The 19,385-nt window shown below is 35.0% G+C and overlaps 1 protein-coding gene across 1 annotated transcript in view; it reads left to right on the forward strand.

The window, feature by feature from the left end:
• The window catches only part of LOC100030106 (olfactory receptor 10J1-like), an 81,371-nt gene extending 67,296 nt beyond the window's left edge, over positions 1–14,075 (forward strand). The window contains exon 2 of the mRNA XM_001379663.3: positions 13,138–14,075. Within this exon, the coding sequence (XP_001379700.3) occupies positions 13,138–14,075 (938 nt within the window). The remainder of the gene's footprint in view (positions 1–13,137) is intronic.
• Positions 14,076–19,385: the final 5,310 nt, after the last annotated feature.

Below are 19,385 nucleotides of genomic sequence, written 5' to 3' on the forward strand. Positions count from 1 at the left end.
CCATTGGAACATGAGCCTCCTGAGCAGCCTGCAGAGACTGAAAAGAGGGAACTGTAAACAAGAATACTTAGAGAAAGAGGAAGTGTGGTCCTTTTGGTATCAGATCTAATTCGGTACCAATAGCTTCTTGGTTTACTTCCATTTCTATAGATAATATTGTGAGATTTCTTGGTTGTCCTTCCACAGGAACAAATTCACCTTCTCCTCATTTTAGCTCTTCAACACACACACACACACACACACACACACACACACACACACACACACACACACACATGACAAGAGTTTGAATGAAGGGATCAGCCAGAGCTGTTTCTTATCTGAGAGAAGATAGCCATGAGTGTTTGGGGGTGAGGTGAAGGAAATAATCATTTATTTGTTGAATGCTATCCTATAGAGAAGGAGACAGAATATATATTTAGGATTAATTAAAGTAAAAAAAAAAGACATTAAGTACTTACCATGTTCAAGACTCTGAAGGAGTTACAAAGATAAAAGGTATAGTCCCTCCTTTCATTGATCTTAGGACTGTGATCTTGAAAAACCATTAGAGATCACTCTATTCAAAGCCCTTGTTTTACAGAGGAAATAAAAGCCCAGAGGGAAAATAACTTGTCTAAAGTCATATAGCTAGTGATTAAGAGCCAAGATTCAAACCTAGGTCATGTCTTCAGAGTCAGTGGTCTTTCTGTGGCAAGAACACATTCTAGTGGGGCAGAACTGTAACTAGAGTGGATTGAACAGGGTTTTGATTCAGTATGCAAACAAAAAGTAAGAGTAAGGGCAGAAATGATGTTCCTTTGCCCTAGAATTCCATTGCCTAGTTGTCCTCTGCCTCCTCCTAATACATCATTACTTGTCGATCTTTAGGTCTGTATCCTCTGAGTATCCCATTACCGTTATGCCCCATCCCAAAGATGTGCATTTCTCCTTTTCTATGCTCCCTGCCTTCTATTTCATTCTTTCTCTCTGTCTACTTCCTGGAATTTTAAAGTGTTGTTGGCCTCCCTGGAAATTTATGTTTTTCCAAATCCCAATCATAAGAAACAATGGTAGGAAAATTGGAGGGAAATATTATAATAATATATAAAAATAAGAACTTTTCTTATTAATATAATTTATTTCCAAGTATCTCAGCCACTTTCTCCCCTCCCCACACCATAGAAGGCATTATTACAAAAAAACCCAAATATGCATAGATATGCATATATATACATATATATGTACATATACACATATATGGGGAGAGAGAGAGAAAGATAGAGAAGGAGAGAGATTATGTCTTTCACATTTCCGTTTTTCAGTTCATTCTCTGGAGGTGAACATTCATAAGCTATTCCTCCAATATTAAATCTATAGCTGTATATAATATCCTCTTGGTTCTATTTGTTTCACTCTTCATTATATCATGTAGTTCTTCACAAGTTTTTAAAAAATTAATCTGCTCATTTTTTATGGCACAGTAGTATTCCATCATAATCATATACCACAATTTATTTACCCATTCACCAACTTATAGACATTCTCCTGATTTTAAGCTTCCTGCCACTACAAAGAGCTGCTATAAATATTTTAGAACATAAAGGTTTCTTTTATTTTTCTTATCTCCTTGGGAAATAGACCCAAGAGTATATGTAGTTTTATAACTCTTTCAGCCTGATTCCAAATTGCCCTCAAAAATGACTGGATTGTTTGACAGTTCCACCAATGGTATATTAGAGTCCCCACTTTTCCACATCTCTCCAACACTTGTCATTTTTCCCTTTTGTTGTTTTAGCCAGTTCATTAGGAGTGAGACACCTCAGAATTATTTTGGTTTGCATTTCTCTAATTAGTATTGATTTAGAGCATTTTTCCATATACCTATATATGGCTTTAAATTCTTCATTTGAAAATTGTTCATATCTTTTGCACATTTATCAGTTGGGGGATGGCTTTTATTCCCATAAATTTGACAACATTCTCTCTATATTTTAGATATGAGACCTCTATCAGAGAGACTGAAAATTTTTTCTCCAATTTTCTGCTTTCCTTCTAATCCTGGCAACATTTGCTTTATTTGTACAGAACTTTTCAATTTAACATACTCAGAATGATCCATTTTTCATCTCACAATGCTCTCCATCTCTTGTTTCCTGAGACTTAAAAGTTAGCAATCCAAATAGAGATATTACTATTTCAAAGAAATTCACTGACATCAAGTCAAAAGCAAGAACAGGAACCAAGGACATGTAGAGTCCAAGATTAAGGTCAATGTTTCTGGGAACTAAGAAGAATGCAAGAGAGAAGTGGTCATAATCTAATCAGTTTTGCTTGTAGCTGTTGCTGTGTTATATGTTTGAGCATGAGTCTGCTATTGAGTCGTTCTTGCAAGCAAAATAAATATTAATAAGTTTATGCTCAATATATTTTATTCAAATCTCTTGAGTTATATTCTAAGAATATCTGATTGTTATATCAGTTGATATCATCCAATAAGGTTTGCTGGAATTTTCTAGTATTTGAATACTCAGTACAGGCCATAGTTCTAGTGTTTAACACAGTGCCTAGTACAAGTAGGCATCTGACAATGTTGGTTAATTTTTTTAGAAATAATACTAAATAATATTTCTTGTTTTTAAACAAATTTAAGATAATCATAATAATGAATGGAATGCAAAGGATGCTAGAAGTTATTTAAGAAAGGTGATGGAAATCAGTCAGTTCATTGCCAGCTTTGTTTGAAATTGTGGTGAAAATTTATTTATTCATAATAATAAATAACACATTTATTGTTATATATTGTTATAGAAAATCCATGAAATCTTTAGTATATTCCTATCACAGAAAAATAATTTACTGTTATAAGGTCACTCACTATTTTAAAATATATAAACAAAATGTGATAAAAAATACAAGAGAGCATGATTGCAGGAAATCCCAAGAATTAACAATTTCTTGAACTCAAATCCCAATGATTACTATCTGTTGGGAATTTGGAAACATTATGAAAAAAGGCAATAAGTTATGACAATTCATTTGCCTTCATTTGCCCTGTCTAGGCCTAAGTCTCTCTGAAAAATGAGATAGTTAGAATAAATGGTCTTCAAGGGTCCCCATTCATGGCATTCTAATTTCTATTTCCCATTTTTGTATATGAATAGTCAATCTCCCAAATATAGAAAGTAATGCATTTTTGTATCTGTCTTAGAGTATCTCTAGTTTCATTGAAATCAGAGATCCTGTGACATCACATTTACAAAGTTTTTTTCTTATCTCCTCACCTTTCCTTCTTTCCCTCCATGCCTCTCTCCCCAGTTCTTAGCCCTCTCTCCCTCTTGAAACTATTTTGCATCACTCTCTACATATAATTTGTCTTTAATTACCTGTGAATTTATTGTAACCTCTATCCTCCACCCCACATCGAATACAAGCTCTTTGATGGCAGGAACTGTTTCCTTTTCTAGGCACCCCAATATTTTACAATCCCTTTTTATATTAAGAATAAATATATTCTTGCTGAATTAAATCGAATCACATAAAATCAAATAGATTCAAAAACAGTCCTCCAATTTCAAACACACACCTTTTCCCACTCTGCCATGAGCTACATAGAGATTAAATGTTATAGTCATAAAAATATTTCTCCCTCATTCATAGGATCCAAGATTTTTTTCAAATTATATTTATTTATTCATTTATTTATTTTTAAACATTATTTTATTTGGTCATTTCCAAACATTATTCATTGGAAACAAAAATCATTTTCTTTTCCTCCCCCCTCCCCACCACCTCTCCCATAGCCGAGGATCTGAGATTTTAAGAGATGCAAGAAACCTCAAATGATTTCTAGTCCAATTTATACCTAATTCACAAACTTTCTTCTAGACATCACCACTTTTGGTCATCCTGCATTAGTTTAACACCTCTAGCAATGGGGACATCCTTAGTTCCTTCTGCTTTTGTATAGGACTATTTGTTAGGAATATTTTTTTTCTTAAATTGAGTCAAAATCTGTTTCCTTCTAGTTTTTAGCCATCGGTCCAATTTCCATCCTCTGGGACCAAGCAGAAAAACTTGAATGTCATTTTACATTAAAATCCTTCAAATATTTAAAATATTCACCATGCCTCCTATAATACTACTATTTAGAATTTACATAGTATGTTAAGATTTATAATGCATTGTACATATTTTAAATCCTCATAACTCTGTGAAGAAGGTGCCATTATTCCTAGTTTACAAATAAGGAAACTGAATCTAATAATTAAGATTAAGAAATTTTACCCAGGGTTAAACAGCTAATGTTAGAGGTAAGATTTGAACTCAGGTCTTTCTGACAAGTCAAGGGAACTGAGACTTCCCCAGGGTTATGGGACTATATTTGACCTGAGCAATACTTTGAAGTAGGTTCTATTATTCCCACTTCACAGGTGTAGAAAATGAGGCCAAGAAAGTTTAAGTAGTTTACCCAGGATCATATAGAACTAGTATTAGAGGCTGAATTTGTATTCAAGTCTTCCTGATACCAACCTACACTTTTACTCAAATCATCTTGATCTTTTCAATGACAAAGTAAATACCCCCCAGCCCTTCAGTTAATTTTTATATAGTAGGGTTTTAGATTTCCTCACCATATCTTATTCCTCCTCAAGAAGCATTCATGCTGTTTCCATCTGCTTCGAAAAATTCTGTGTCCTGAATTGGACAGATTACTACAGTAGGGTCCAAAGAAAAGAATGCTAGATGTGGAGTCAGATGTCTGGGATTCAAGTTTCAATATTATTACACCCTAAATTTATCACCTCATTTCAGTTATTTCTCTGTGGGTTTCAATTCCCTCATCTATTAAAAAAAAATAGCATTGAGGTCCCTTCTAGCTCTAAGTCTATTATCCAAAGATCCAGCTGTGGACTGATGGAGTGGAGTGAACTGGAGTGGTATCTCCTCCATTCTATAAACTGTACTTTTATCAATACATTATAAAATTTCATGATGTTTTCAGCTGCCACATGACATTGGTGAGATTACAGTGTTTTATGACCCATGAATCACTCGCTACCTCCCCCTTTTAAAACTTGTTTAAATCATTAGTTTGTTCTCACATATCAGTTACTTAACAACAAATGTCTATCTGTTTATTTTGTGTCTGTTTGGGGTTTTATTGGCAAAGATAACTTTCAATGCTGAAACTTCTCTACCAAAGCAGATTAGCAATTGATCTGTTGTAACATAGTCTTAAAGTGTTTTCTGAGGGCATTGAGTGCTCACTTGTAAAGAGGTACACAGCCAGCTTTTGTCAGAAAAAGGTCTAGAAACAAGATTTTCCTGACTCCAAAAGCTGACCCTTTATTCACTCCTTGCTATATGTACTTTACATGATATATTGTTTAACATTTGTTTAAAGAAAGGTATGTAGTTAAACACCAGTTTTATTCTTTGTGTTTGTCATGAACTTTTTTGCCTTTTATTTTTGTATTCATTTACATGATTAAAATTATAATGATATTTATTTAGATGGTATTGATTTCTTTATTCTGCATCAATTTAAATGTCTACTTCTAATTTTCATGGGATATAGTTGTGAAGGAAAATTAGACAGGTGACTGGAGAAGGAGCAATAGTAGAAGGAACTATGGAGGTAATTTAGAAGTCTTTGGGATTGTGAAGAAAGTGAGAGAGTATAGAAATTCATCTTACACTAAAGGAAGTAAGAAGGGAGAGGATAAGAGAAGGGGTTGCTGATAGAATAGAGAACCAATTTGAAATTTCAATTTGAAATTCCTTTAAGGAAATGATCAGTGGATTGTTTCAATTTCTATTTTATCATTTGGACCTAGAATATCAGGGCAGGTTTCTTTGATAATTTCTTGAAATATGATGTCTAGACTCTTTTTAAATCTTGATTTTCAGGTAGTCCAATAATTCTTCATTAACTCTCCTCCACCTATTTTCCAGGTTAGTTGTTTTTACTCTGAAATTATTTAATATTTTCTTTTATTTTTACATTCTTTTGATTTGGTTTTACTGTCTCTTTATTCTCATAAGATTCCAATTACCCAATCCTAATTTTTAAGTTATACTTTTCTTGAGGGAGCTTTTGTACTTCCTTCTCCATTTGGATAATTTTATTTTTTTAAGAGTTCTCTTCAATGGATTTTGGTGCTTCTTTCATTATTTGACCAATTCTGTTTTTAAGGATTTTTTTTCATTACTTTTTGTGCCTCTCTTACCAAAGTATTGACTCTGCCTTCATAATTTTCTTATATCGCTTATTCCTTTTCCAAAATTTCCCTCTACTTATTTTATTTTATTTTTAAAATTATTTTAAACTCTTCTAGTAAATTGTTTTGGGTCTATGACCAATTCACATTTTTCTTTTAGACTTTGCATGTAGCTGTTTTGACATCCTTCTTTCCTTCTAAGTTTGTGTCTTTGTCTTCCCTTTCACCGTAGGTTATTTTTATTATTTTCTCATTTTCCAGCCTATTTCTTCCTTTTACCTTTATATTGAATTTGAGGTTTCTTCCCAGGATGGAGGAGGGCACTCTCCCAAGTTTCAGATTTTTCATGCTGCTATGTTCAGTTAGTAAGATTTTGGTTATTCCAAGGTGATATGATCTAAGGAATGGAATGGTCACTGCTCTTCTGGTCTGCGCTTTTGTCTCTAAGTGACCATAAGCATTCTTTTCCACCCTTGAACTGTGACCAGGCTACCCATTCCTCTGTGACCAAAAGTGCTAGTGCTCCTTGTCATCTTGTGGACTGCCCCCTTAAATGACATATTGCAATGCAACAGAATTCTGCACCCAGAGCCAGCAAAAGGTTGCCTGTAATCTCCTTCTGACCAGTTGCCTGCCCTTGCCACTTATGGACCAAGTGCTTTGGAAGCCACTGCTATAGGTAAACTTACCTCCAAGGCCTGCTACTGGCTTATGCTGCATCCCACTGTTCTTTGCTCTCTTCCTAGTGAGACAGAAATTTCCTTTCAACTTTCTAAGTTATCTTGGATAGAAAATTGTTTCACTCTGATCTTTTGTTGGTTCTGCTACTCAAGAATTCATTTTGAGGCATTAATTTAAAATTATTTAGAGAGAAATTTGGGAGAGCTCGGGTGAATTCCTGCCTTTATTCTGTCATATTGGCCTTTTCCCTTTATTTTATATCACATTATTTTACTGGAATTATTACCTCTGGGTTTTTTCTATTGATTTCCTAGCATTTTCTTAGTTAATCATCATATTGTCTGAATGTAGGAATATTTTTTCCTCTTCTTTGGCAAACTATACTGTTTCAGTTCTTATTTGACAATTTATTGCTACAATAACCATTTCCAAATTACAAAATAGGTATTTTTCTTTAATATTTTTGGTACCATTATATTTTTGTTAATACATGATTACACTAGTTGTTTTACCCTATATTGAAAGATGCTTGGTATAAGTTCAATTTTATCAAAAAGAAAAATTGTTTTTGGATAGTACCAATTATTTTTTTTAATTTTGGTTTCAAATTCTCTCCCTCCCTCCAACATCTTCTCCACATATTGATAAGACAAGCAATATGCTTCCCAGTATAAATATGAAGTCATGCAAAACGTATTTCCATATTGGCCATGTTGCATGAATAAAAAGAAAAAAATAAAGTAAAAAAAATGCTTTAATCTGTACTCAGCATTCATCAGTTCTCCCTCTGGATATGGATATAATTTTTCATTACAAGTCTTTTGGAATTATTGTGGTTCAATGCAATAATTTTGTGGAGTATATTTGACTAGATAGAAACTAACCCTGAAGATGGAAAGGTCTTAGTACAAGTCACACTTCTGACATTCTGGCTATATGACCTTCAGCTAAACTCTCAGCATATTTCCGTGCATATTCATAACCTTTTTCTAACTATAATTGTAAAGTAATTGCTGTTCTTCATTGGTAGGAGTTTGCTTCCTTACTGGAAGTTCCATCTATCAATGAAATTACAAGTTGTATCCCCTCCAACAACACCAAAATAGTCTTTTTGGAATTTTTTTAAAATGGAAAATGTCATGAATATTTTTAGTGGTATTGGACAATAGCTCTTTCTCTAATTTCTCTCTTTCTGGTTTGGGTATCTAGACCATATTTATATCATAAAAATAGTTTTATATAAAATTATCTTCTTTATTTTTCAAATCAATTTTAATAGCAGGAGAATTATCATCTCTTTACATATTTGATAAAGTTCACTTACAAGTCTATTTATATCTAGATTCTTTTTTCCCTTTGAAGGTTAAAAAATATGGTTTCCTTCATTTTATTCTGTTTTATTCTGGGATATTTGAGATATCTGTTTCTTCATTTTCCAGTACTGATTATTTTATTTTATATATTCTTTGAAATATTCATTTATTTTTTTGTTTACTCTTGGCAGCATCAGAGTTTGTTTGTTTTATATGAATTCGTTTATAGACATCCTCTACTTGTGTGTATTTTTTTAATTCAAGTGTAGAACTTTGAATTTATCCTTATTAAATGGAATCTTATTTAATTGGGACTATCATTCTAGCCTATTACAATTCTTTGTCATCCCATATATTAATTTTATTATGTAATTTATAATTTATTAATTTATAATTATATAAATTTATTATTAATTTTTGGCATCTACAAATATGATATACATGAATGTTTTGTTATTGTATTTTGTATTGTATATTGTATTATTGTATTGAATCTTTTATCTTCTGGGTGTGACAACATACTAAGAGACTAGGTCTTAGATACATCAAGGCTGAAAGTTAGAGCAGTTGAAATTCCCTTAGCGTGTGTCTTCTGCATTTGTACTGTATTTGTTTAGAGTAAAAACTTCTACATGGAATAGATGTGTGATTTTTTTGGCATGAGGAACTTTTGGTGTGGAAAATCTTTCTTCCAGTTCAGATCAGTATATTCTCTGAAATGTATTCTTAGATACTAGACTGGAGCACTGAGAAATTAAGTGGCCAGTATATATCAAAGACAGGACTTGAACCTAAACCTCATCTAGATTCTAGGCTATCAACTATACTATGATTTCTCATTTTCTAAGGTGAGACTAATTTCCTAAATCAAAACCACCACGATAATAATAAAATAAATGTAAACAGCTTTCCTCTCATATTATTAATGAGACCTCCAGAGATGGAGAGTCAGCCCCTTTTTGCCCCTGTGTGACAGATACTCTAGGGAATGTTCCCTAGAGCTTTGGGACAGACAGATCTGATCCTCATCTGGAGGCCAACCAACCAAAGATGCTTGCAATTCAGGTTTGAAAAGGCTCCATCTCTCCCTTATGAAACTTCCAAGTTACAAGAGCCAATGGCCTGGACCTCTCATTTCACATTTGTAGCTGGAGGCGCACTCTGGCACCCAGGAGAGCTGATCTTTCCTTGGATTTAATTTTAAATTTCTCCTATCAGGTTTGCTTGGAAACTGGACCCTTTAACTTGTCCTCCTCTGAATAGGTAACAGCTATTTCAGTTCCTCCTAAATTTTTCTGTTTGGGGACTTATCTGTTTCCTTCCCTTTGATGTAGGCCAATGGAAATAAGCAATCATTGGCAAAAATGAGTAAAGAATAGGATCCCAATTTTTAAAGGTTCTGCCCATTTCTCAGCCATAGTTTCCAGAGATGAATTTGCCATGTTGATTTCATACCTTTTCATGCCAGTCTTGCTATGGTTATACATTAGATATGACAAATATATATATATATATATATATATACATATATATATTTAAAGCTGTCAGAGAGATAAGCAGTAACTTAAGCAGTTCACAAATGGTAGGATACCATCTTTGCTGCTCATAGTGTGAAGTAAATGATATAAGCATCTTTACCACAGAGATTATCACTCTCTAATGGAAGATGGCCTCTCTTTACCAATCTAGAGATAATTGCCTTCTGAAGGGAGTTCTGAGTTCAGGAAGACTCTTTTTTATTCCTGGGCAGAATCTAGAACTGAAGACAAAGGGAGTTAGTATTTTTATTAGATGTTTCCTTCACATGATTAAAATATGGGGAGATCCAGGATCCAAAGAAAGCAGCGTAGATCCAAGTACCTCAGTGAAGTCACATATCACTGTGACTTTGCTATCTTCTTGGGTCAGTGTGTTTTGGGATTGTTAGGGAGAGAGGTTGCAGATGCTTATTACCTATGTGATCTCAAGTAAACCACTTGGAATCCCTTGGTCTCTGTTCTCACATTGATAAAATGAAGAGCGTTAGAGGGCAGCTGGGTGGCTCAGTGGATTGAGAGCCAGACCTAGAGTCCTGGGTTCAAATCTGACCTCAGACACTTCCCAGCTGTGTGACCCTGGGCAATTCACTTGACTCCCATTGCCTAGCCCTTACCACTCTTCTGCCTTGGAACCAATACACAGTATTGATTCCAAGACAGAAGGTAAGGGTTTAAAAAAAAATGAAGAGCGTTTGACTAGATGACTCCTGTTTGAAAAACCTTTGAGCTCTAGATCTATGATCCCATAATCTAATGATCCTGTCATACAATGTCCTGACACACCCAATCTCCTTTCTTTTGACTTGGGGCCTTTCTTTTTTTTCTTCTTCATCTCCCCCCTTCCCTTTAGTTCAAGGATAGTTTTCTTAGTGACTCTTGTTTAATAATGCACCACAGAATAGAGAGCTTAGAAATAAGCTCCTCCTTATCCTCCTTATTACCATATTAATAAGTATTCATTTAGAGTTTTAAGATTCACAAAGTGCTTTATTTGTATTATCTCATTTGATCCTTAAAAATAGCCCTGAAAGGTAGGTAGTATTATTATCACCAACTTTTCAGTGATGAAACTGAGGCATAGAGAATATGCCCAGAGTCATATTGCTAGTAAATGTGTAAGACAGGATTCAAATTTGGGTCTTGCAGACTCCAAGACCAACACTCTGTAGTATACTCTACCACCTAGTCTCCTTGCAAAGTTTCATTTAATCTTCTCTTAATGACTTCTTTAATTTGATGAAAAATCTTCATTGACAGAAATTCCCCCAATCTATCTCAATTAGTATCCCACTTCATACTGGCCATCAATAGAAAGCACTTATAGCTATCTTAAATGCTTTCTGCCACAATAAAAGTTAATATTCTCTTGGCCTATTTTTAGAAGAAATTCTTCACAAAATTTCTTTTTTAGAGACTTGAAGAATGCCATTTATCTCTTCTTTAGGCCTTCATTCTCCAAGTAAAATAATTTCATCAGTTGTCCTCTCCTCCTCAGTCTTTCAACCTTGCCTAATGCTGCTTCTGACAAAGGACCCATTGTTAACATTCATTCATAGAGGCAATATGCCAATATCCTCAGCAAAATTTCAAATTGACTTTTTTTGGCCATTTTTTAATTCTTGAAAACAGTTCTCATTTTTGGAATTCTCTAAAGTTTACAATGAACCATCTTAGCTGCAGTCTTTTGTAGTTTGTAGGGCAAATAATATTACTTGTATTATAAATGAGAAAATAGATGTGCAAAGAACTTACTTAAATGGCTTACCCATGATTAGGTAATAAATGTCAGTTAGGATCTAAAACCAGGTCTCTTGACTACACATCCAATACTCTCCTCTTTATCCTACTGTCATCTTTTCTTGCTTTTCATAAGCAAGGTGCTTTTGATTAGGGAAGAGTCCTTATGGACTCTGCCTCAATGCCCTCTCTTTTAAAGTCAGAGCTCTGCTCCAGTGGGCCACCTTGCATACTTTTTTAATCTCATTTCCTTTCTAAGGTGGAGGGGAACAATGGATATTAAAAGCAATGCCCCTGAGGTCACCCTTCTTATAGAGCTCTCTACTAGTGTTATGAGTGCATAAATCCTTCAGGGACCTCACCATTTAATGAGATGAGAGAACTATGATTGTATACACTAAGACATCATTCAGAGAAATCTGCAACTACAGAGAGAACCCACTGCTGCCTATCTCAGAAAGATATCAGAGGATCACAGATTTAAAACTAAAAGAGTTCTAGAGGTTTTCTAACCCAGCATCCTAATTTTGCAGATAAGGACACTAAGGATCAGACAGCCAAGTGATTTGCCCAGCATCACACAGGTAGTAAATGTCAAGTAGAGGATTTGAATATGGATCCTTTTGATACCAGCCCAGGTACTCTTTTCACTTTGCTGAACTACTAGCTACTGCTTAAAACTCAAAGGACTTGGCGGTGCCCTAAACCCACCTAGAGGAGCCTGTTCTATAATCGATAAACCCCGATATACCCAACCCCATCTTGCCAATACAGCCTATATACCGCCACTGTATAAATACTTGGTAGCTACTGAAAATATTTGGAGTGATGAGTAGGATTAGTCTAAAGAAATAGAGGATTCAGCGCACTTTTAAAGAGGGTTGGGCCATGACTTGGTGCAATATGGTGGTCTGAGGGCAGGGAATTATGTAGATGGCATTATTGCTCCAAAGAAGCAATGAACGGAAGTTGAGTAGAGAACAGTGAGTAACTTTGGGTGGCTCAAGTAGAGTCTTGATTGTAATAAGAGATGAGAGAAGCTTATTAAGCATGTATATGACTTGAGCAAGTAATCCTACCCTTCTGAACCTCTGTTTTCTCATTTGAAAATGAAGGTATTGAATTAAATAATATCTAGCATCATTTCCAGCTCTAGGATATCTTCTGAATTAAAAAAAAATAAAGACAATGGGAAAAACAAAAGCTATAGACTTATAAAGGGCTTTTATCATGGAGAAAGACCCAGTTGAAGGTTGCATCTATGGATATATGAGGAAGGGGTGAAACCAAGAAGAATTTGACAGACTTTACTATTCACTCTTTTGTTCTTCCATTTTCCAAAGCAAAACTACCTTAAGAGCATTACCCTTTCTTCACAGGATACATTTCCCAATGTACCTCCCTTTTCCTAGGACTACAATTCCCAATAACGTTTACTTATGATTCTAATCACTATATTTATTCCCCAGCACAATTTTTAAAAAAATCAATATGAAATTCAATATAACTATTTCTCCTGGTTGTGCTGCCATTTTTTCTACATGTGTATTCTCTTTCCCCAGTCAAACAAGGAGCATTTGAGGATTGTTTATGTTTCTACCAGCACAAAGTTCTCTTTTTATATTCTATGACCAACTGACTAAATCTGTATCTCTATTTTTTCAGACCCAATGAAGAGAGAAAACTACTCAGAGGTGAATGAGTTTATTTTTCAAGGGTTCTCCAGTTTTCAGGAGCACCAAATTGTTCTTTTTGTGGTGTTCCTTGCTCTGTACATCTTAACCCTTGCAGGTAATACGATTATTGTGACCATCATCAGCATGGACCGTCACCTCCATACTCCTATGTACTTCTTCCTAAGTATGCTGTCCATTTCTGAGACATTATATACATTGGTAATTGTGCCGCGGATGCTGGCTAGCCTCACTGGTCTGAATCAACCCATCTCCAAAGCAGGCTGTGCTACTCAGATGTTTTTCTTTATCACCTTAGCCATCAACAACTGCTTTCTGCTCACGGCAATGGGATATGACCGTTATGTAGCCATCTGTAACCCACTGCGGTACACAGTAATCATGGACAAAAAGATGTGTGCCAAACTCCTATGTGGCGCGTGTAGCATTGGTCTTACCGTGGCAACAGTTCAGATTGCATCTGTGTTCAGGCTGTCTTTTTGTGAAACGAAGGTGCCTCATTACTTCTGTGACATCCTCCAAGTGATGAAACTGTCCTGTGCTGACACCACTATCCATGACATCATCAACTTGATCATTAGTTCACTGGTGATTGTGGTGCCCATGGGTTTGGTCTTCATCTCCTACGTCCTCATTATTGCCACAATATTAAAGATTGCTTCTGCAGAGGGGCGGCAGAAGGCCTTTGCTACGTGTGCCTCTCACATCACTGTCGTAATTATTCATTATGGATGTGCTTCTATTGCTTACCTCAAGCCCAAGTCAGAAAACACCAGGGATCAGGATCAACTGATTTCAGTGACTTACACTGTTTTCACTCCACTGCTGAACCCTGTTGTGTATACTCTGAGGAACAAGGAAGTCAAAGATGCCCTGTGCCGGGCTGTGGGAAGGAAACCCCTATCCTGAGATCTCTGTGAGTTTGGCACGATGTCAGAAGATAGTCTACTTGCCGCACACTAGAGAACATCTTTTCAGGCTGGCCCACGACATTTACAGCATGATCTTTATTAAGGAATGTCAATATTGTGGCAAGGCAAATAATGGCTACTACTTGGAGATAATGATGCTTAATGGATGTAGAAGAAAGTGGAGAGGACTTGAAGTCAAAAGGCCTGAATTTGAATACTGGATTGAATATTTACTATGTGATTGTGGACAAATCATTTGACACCCAAGTATCAGTTTCCTAATTTTTATTTTATTTATTTATTTTTCAGAAACCCTTACCTTCCATCTTGTAGTCAATACTGTGTATTGGCTCCAAGGTAGAAGAGTGGTAAGGACTAGGCAATGGGGGTTAAGTGACTTGTCCAGGGTCACACAGCTGGGAAGGGTCTGAGGCTAGATTTGAACTTAGGACCTCCCATCTTTAGGCCTGACTCTCAATCTATTGAGCCACCAAGATACCCCTCTGTTATTATTTTTTTTAAAACCCTTACCTTCCATCTTGGAGTCAATACTGTGTATTGGCTCCAAGGTAGAAGAGTGGTAAGGGCTAGGCAATGGGGGTCAAGTGACTTGCCCAGGGTCACACAGCTGGGAACTGTCTGAGGCCAGATTTGAACCTAAGTTTCCTAATTTTTAAAATGGAATGATAATTCTTACATTATATATCTCACAGAGTGGTTATGATGAAAATCATTATAAACCTTCAAGTGATGTAACTGACATTATTTTGAATAATAATAACAACATTTACCTATATTCTATACCATTTTCCTGGAGAGAATAACATAAACCATTTTTGTGAACTTAGTATTAAAGAGTCAACAGATTCCTAAATCTTTGGTCTGATATTTTATGTCCCATGGCAATGGGTGTTCATGTCATTGTTCATGGCTTAGTTTGTCACTTCCTATCAACTAAGGAAATGAGAGAATTCTTAGCCAATTGATTATTATATAGTTAATACAATCAGATGAGTAGACAGCAAGGTTAAAAAAGAAGATGGAAGGGCCTTAATACAGAATAAGAGATGTAGCTCCATGTTGGTGAGTAGAACATTATCTGGTATTCCTAGCATGGGACTTAATAGCAATTAGGGAGGAGTTAAGGTTAGAAATTACTAGACTGGAATTTCCTTGAGGGAAGAAATAACGTTTTAAAATTAGTTTAAAACATATTTCATTTTTATTCCTCCTCGGCAGCTTGCACAGTGATTTGTAAAATAAATAAATAGGCAATCAGTAAACATGGAATTGAATTGAATAAAGAAAACTAGCTTCTCATGACTCCTTTCTTACCTATTCTGGATCCTTTGAACCATGCCATACATGCATATATACAAATGTGTATATGTATATATAATACAAATAATAAAATACATCATGTGTGTGTTGACCTCCAGGTCTGAAATGTTAAAGACTTAAAATCAGTCAGACTGTAGGAGTGGTAGAATTACTTTTTCTTCATTAAAAACAAATGTTTTTAGGTCTAAAAGTCAACCAATGGGAGTTAGGAAGAGACAGACAGACAGACAGATAGAGAGACAGACAGACAGACAAAGAGAGAGAGAGAGAGAGAAAGAAATATTATGTTCTTTACTTCTTAATCTTGCTTTGAATGGAAAACTTACCAGGAAAAGCAGAACAGCTTCCATCTAGAGTTCTGCCTCTGACAGAGATATTGGTTGTATGACTCGTGGGAAATCCCTAGACCTCTCAGGGCCACAGGCATAAGTTTCTAAGTTTCATAACTCTAAGACCATAAGTCAGAGTAGGTGGGATTCTATATTGATAAGAGAAGTTTTCTATTCCAGAGTTCTCTAAACCAATAAAATTACAGATCTAATCCAAAACAACAGGGACAACAATGACAACAATAAGAAAAAGAGCAAGGAGTAGGAAAAAGTGAGTAGGCAAATCTTTCTCATCATTCTGGGAAGAAGAGGTAATAAAGAGAGAACCTTACAAAAGCTGTGTTGAAAGGAAATAGGTACACACATGAACATGGGAATTTTTTTTGATTGGCATCCACTCAGTTTCCAGTTCTTTTCCACCACAAAGTGAGCTGCTATAAATATTTTGGAACATATAGATTCTTTTCCTTATCATCTGATCTTCTTAGGAAATAGACCCAGAAATAGTATTACTAGGTCTAAGGGTATACACCATTTTATAACTCTCTAAATGGAACTCCAAATTGCTCTGCAAAATGGTTATATCAGTTCAAAGCTCCACTAGCAGTATGTTAGTATCCTCATTTTTCCACATCCCATAAATTTAAGAATTCTAAGAGAGCTACCCACATTATCTTAAAGCTAGGTTGTAAGTGGAGAAAGGAGTTCGATCAAAGAAAATATGTTTTCCTTCATTAGGACACCTCTTGAGGGCTCCGTGTGTCTTTGTTGCCTGAGAGATGCTCTCCTTCCTAGATAACAGTATGGTCCTGTAGGTCAAGGCCCATACTTTCCCCTTTCTCTTGTCTTCCTTAACATTAAAACTCTATATGCATTGTGGGTTATAAAATGGCTAATTTTAAGCACATTAAATTGAAAATTTTCTGCACAAATAAAACAAATTTTGCCAAGATTAGAAGACAGGTAGAAATTTGGTGAAAATTTTTCATAGAGAGTTTCTCAGATAGAGGTTTCATATCTAAAATATATAGAGAACTTTGTCAAGTTTATGTAACTAAGAGCTATCCTCCAGTTGATAAATGGACAAAATGTATAAACAGACAATTTTCAGGTAATGAAATCAAAACCCTATATAGGCATATGAAAGAATGCTCTGTCACTACTGATTAGAGAAATGCAAACCAAAACAATTCTGAGATATCTTCTCACACCCATCAGATTGGCTAAAGAGACAAAGGGGCAAAATGACAAATGTTGGAGGGATGTGGAAAATGGGGACACATACATTATTGGTGAAACTGTGAACCGATCCAGCCATTTTGGAGAGAAATTTAGAATTATGCCCAGAGAGTTATAAAACTGTTCATAACCTGGTCTGTTTCACAAGGAGATTAGAGAAAAAGAAAAATAATCTATATATTACAAAATATTTATAGCAGCTCTCTTTATGGTGGTAAAGAACTGGAAAATGAAGAGATATTCATCCATGGAGAGTGGCTAAAGAAATTGTGGTGTATGATTGTAATAGAATACTATTCTGCCATACACAATGATAAGCAGATTCATCAGGAAAAAACACTTGAAAAGAACTAAATGAAATAATGAAGATGAAATGAGTAGAATACATACAACTATAGACAATATTGGAAGAATAAGTTGTGTATGTTTACCTCCAGATATTGAACTGAAAGATGGAAATACACAATCTACATATACATATCTGTTTGCCAAATGGTCCCTTCTATCATGTGGGGGAAGTAGAGAGAGGCCACATACTTGGAAGCAAATTCTATTAATAATTTTAAAATGAAACTTAAAAAAATAAAGAATAGGGCCAAACTTCAAAAAAGAATTCCATATGCAGTCAAAACAAAATTCATCAGTTCTACCTTAGCCTCCAGTCCTAGAGATTGAGAACAACCTCAGAAGTTCTTAGTATGATATTCCAGGAGAAGGTTCAAAGTTCAAAGACTCAAAGAATAGAAACATCTCCTGAGGAATAAGGGAGTTTGTTTCTGAAAAGGGAACCTAGACTAAGGGAAGAGATTGTAAAGGAGAAGGGATGATAATAATAGCTCCTACATCACAGGGTTGCAGTGAGGATTACATGAAATAATATTTGTAAAATGCTTAGCACAATGCCTGGCACATAATAAGCACTTAATAAATGTCTTTTTCTTTCTTCTTTTCCTTCTAGTCCTTGATCTTATTTTCCTAAACTCATTGATAAGATGAGAAAGAGCTATGATGAGATTAAAATCTAGGAACTATGAGAAGTGGATTGGTTCTTAGAGAGCTTCTATACCAGGGTATAGCAAGCCATATGTAACCTATAGATATTCTCCCACCACCACTGTCAATTGCAATCATAATGAGAGTATAGAGTAGGAATATTAGAAAGGAGAGGTATGAAATTGTTTTTCCCACTTCCTTAATTCTCACCATTGACTGGGACTCTAAGGCAAAGCAAAATTGGTAGGAATGGTTTTTAGTACACTAAAGATCAATTAATAAGTATTTAAAATAATTCTACCAAGATTAGAAGTGAAGAAAATTACTATTATGCTCTATTTTTTACAATTAATTTATAAATGTCTATTTTTGGCAAAACAAAATTTTTTTAGATTCAGAAAGGAAACCTCTTCTAACCCCAAATGACTGAGGTATGTGATCACTCAGCTTTTCAAGGCTTGGACTGGCCTCTCTGTTTACCTCTTAAGCATAGAAGCCAGTCAGAGATAGGACCTCTCCACTCTAAGATACCACCTCATACCTATCAGATTGGCTACTATGAAAAATAGGAATGACAAATGTTGGGGGAGATGCGGAAAAAATGGAACACTAGTACATTATTAGTAGAGTTGTAAATTGATTAAACCATTCTGGAAAACAGTGCCTAATGAGCTCCAATGTCTGTATCTCAAAGAGCTCAAAGAAAAAGGAAAATGACTTAAATGTACAAAAATAATTATAACAGCTCCTTTTGTGGAGGCAAAGAATTGGAAATTGAGGAGATGCCCATCAACTGAGGAATGACCTAACAAACTGTGGTATATGATTGTGATGGAATACTATTATGCTATAAAAATGATGTGTAGGATACTTTCAGAAAAAACAAACCTATGAAAACTTATATGAATGGATGCAAACTGAAGTGAGCAGAACCAGGAGAACACAATAACAGAAATATTGTATAATGATCAACTGCAAATGATTCAGCAGTACAATGATTCAAGACAATTCTGAAGGTCTTATGATGAAAACTGCTATCCAATTTCAGTGAAAGAACTAATGAAGTCTGGATGTAGATCAAAGCAGATTTCTTTTTTTGCTTTCTTTCTTCTTTTTTTTTTTGGTCTGTATTTTCTTTTGCAGCATGACTAATATGGAAACATGTATTACATGACTGCATTTGTATAATCTATACTAAATTGCTTGGGGTGAAGGGAAGGAGAGAGAATTTTGAACTTGAGATTTTTTTAAAAGTTAAAATTTTCACATGTAATTCAGAATAAAATAAATTAAGAAAAAATCAATGAACATTTATTAAATACCTATGTACTAGGATCTAGTTCAGATGTGCTGCAATATGGCTAGAAAGGGTTGTGCATTTGAATTTGGAGATGTGGGTTCAAATC

This window comes from Monodelphis domestica, chromosome 2 (genome assembly GCF_027887165.1).
Source record: "Monodelphis domestica isolate mMonDom1 chromosome 2, mMonDom1.pri, whole genome shotgun sequence".
NCBI classification, from domain to species: domain Eukaryota; kingdom Metazoa; phylum Chordata; class Mammalia; order Didelphimorphia; family Didelphidae; genus Monodelphis; species Monodelphis domestica.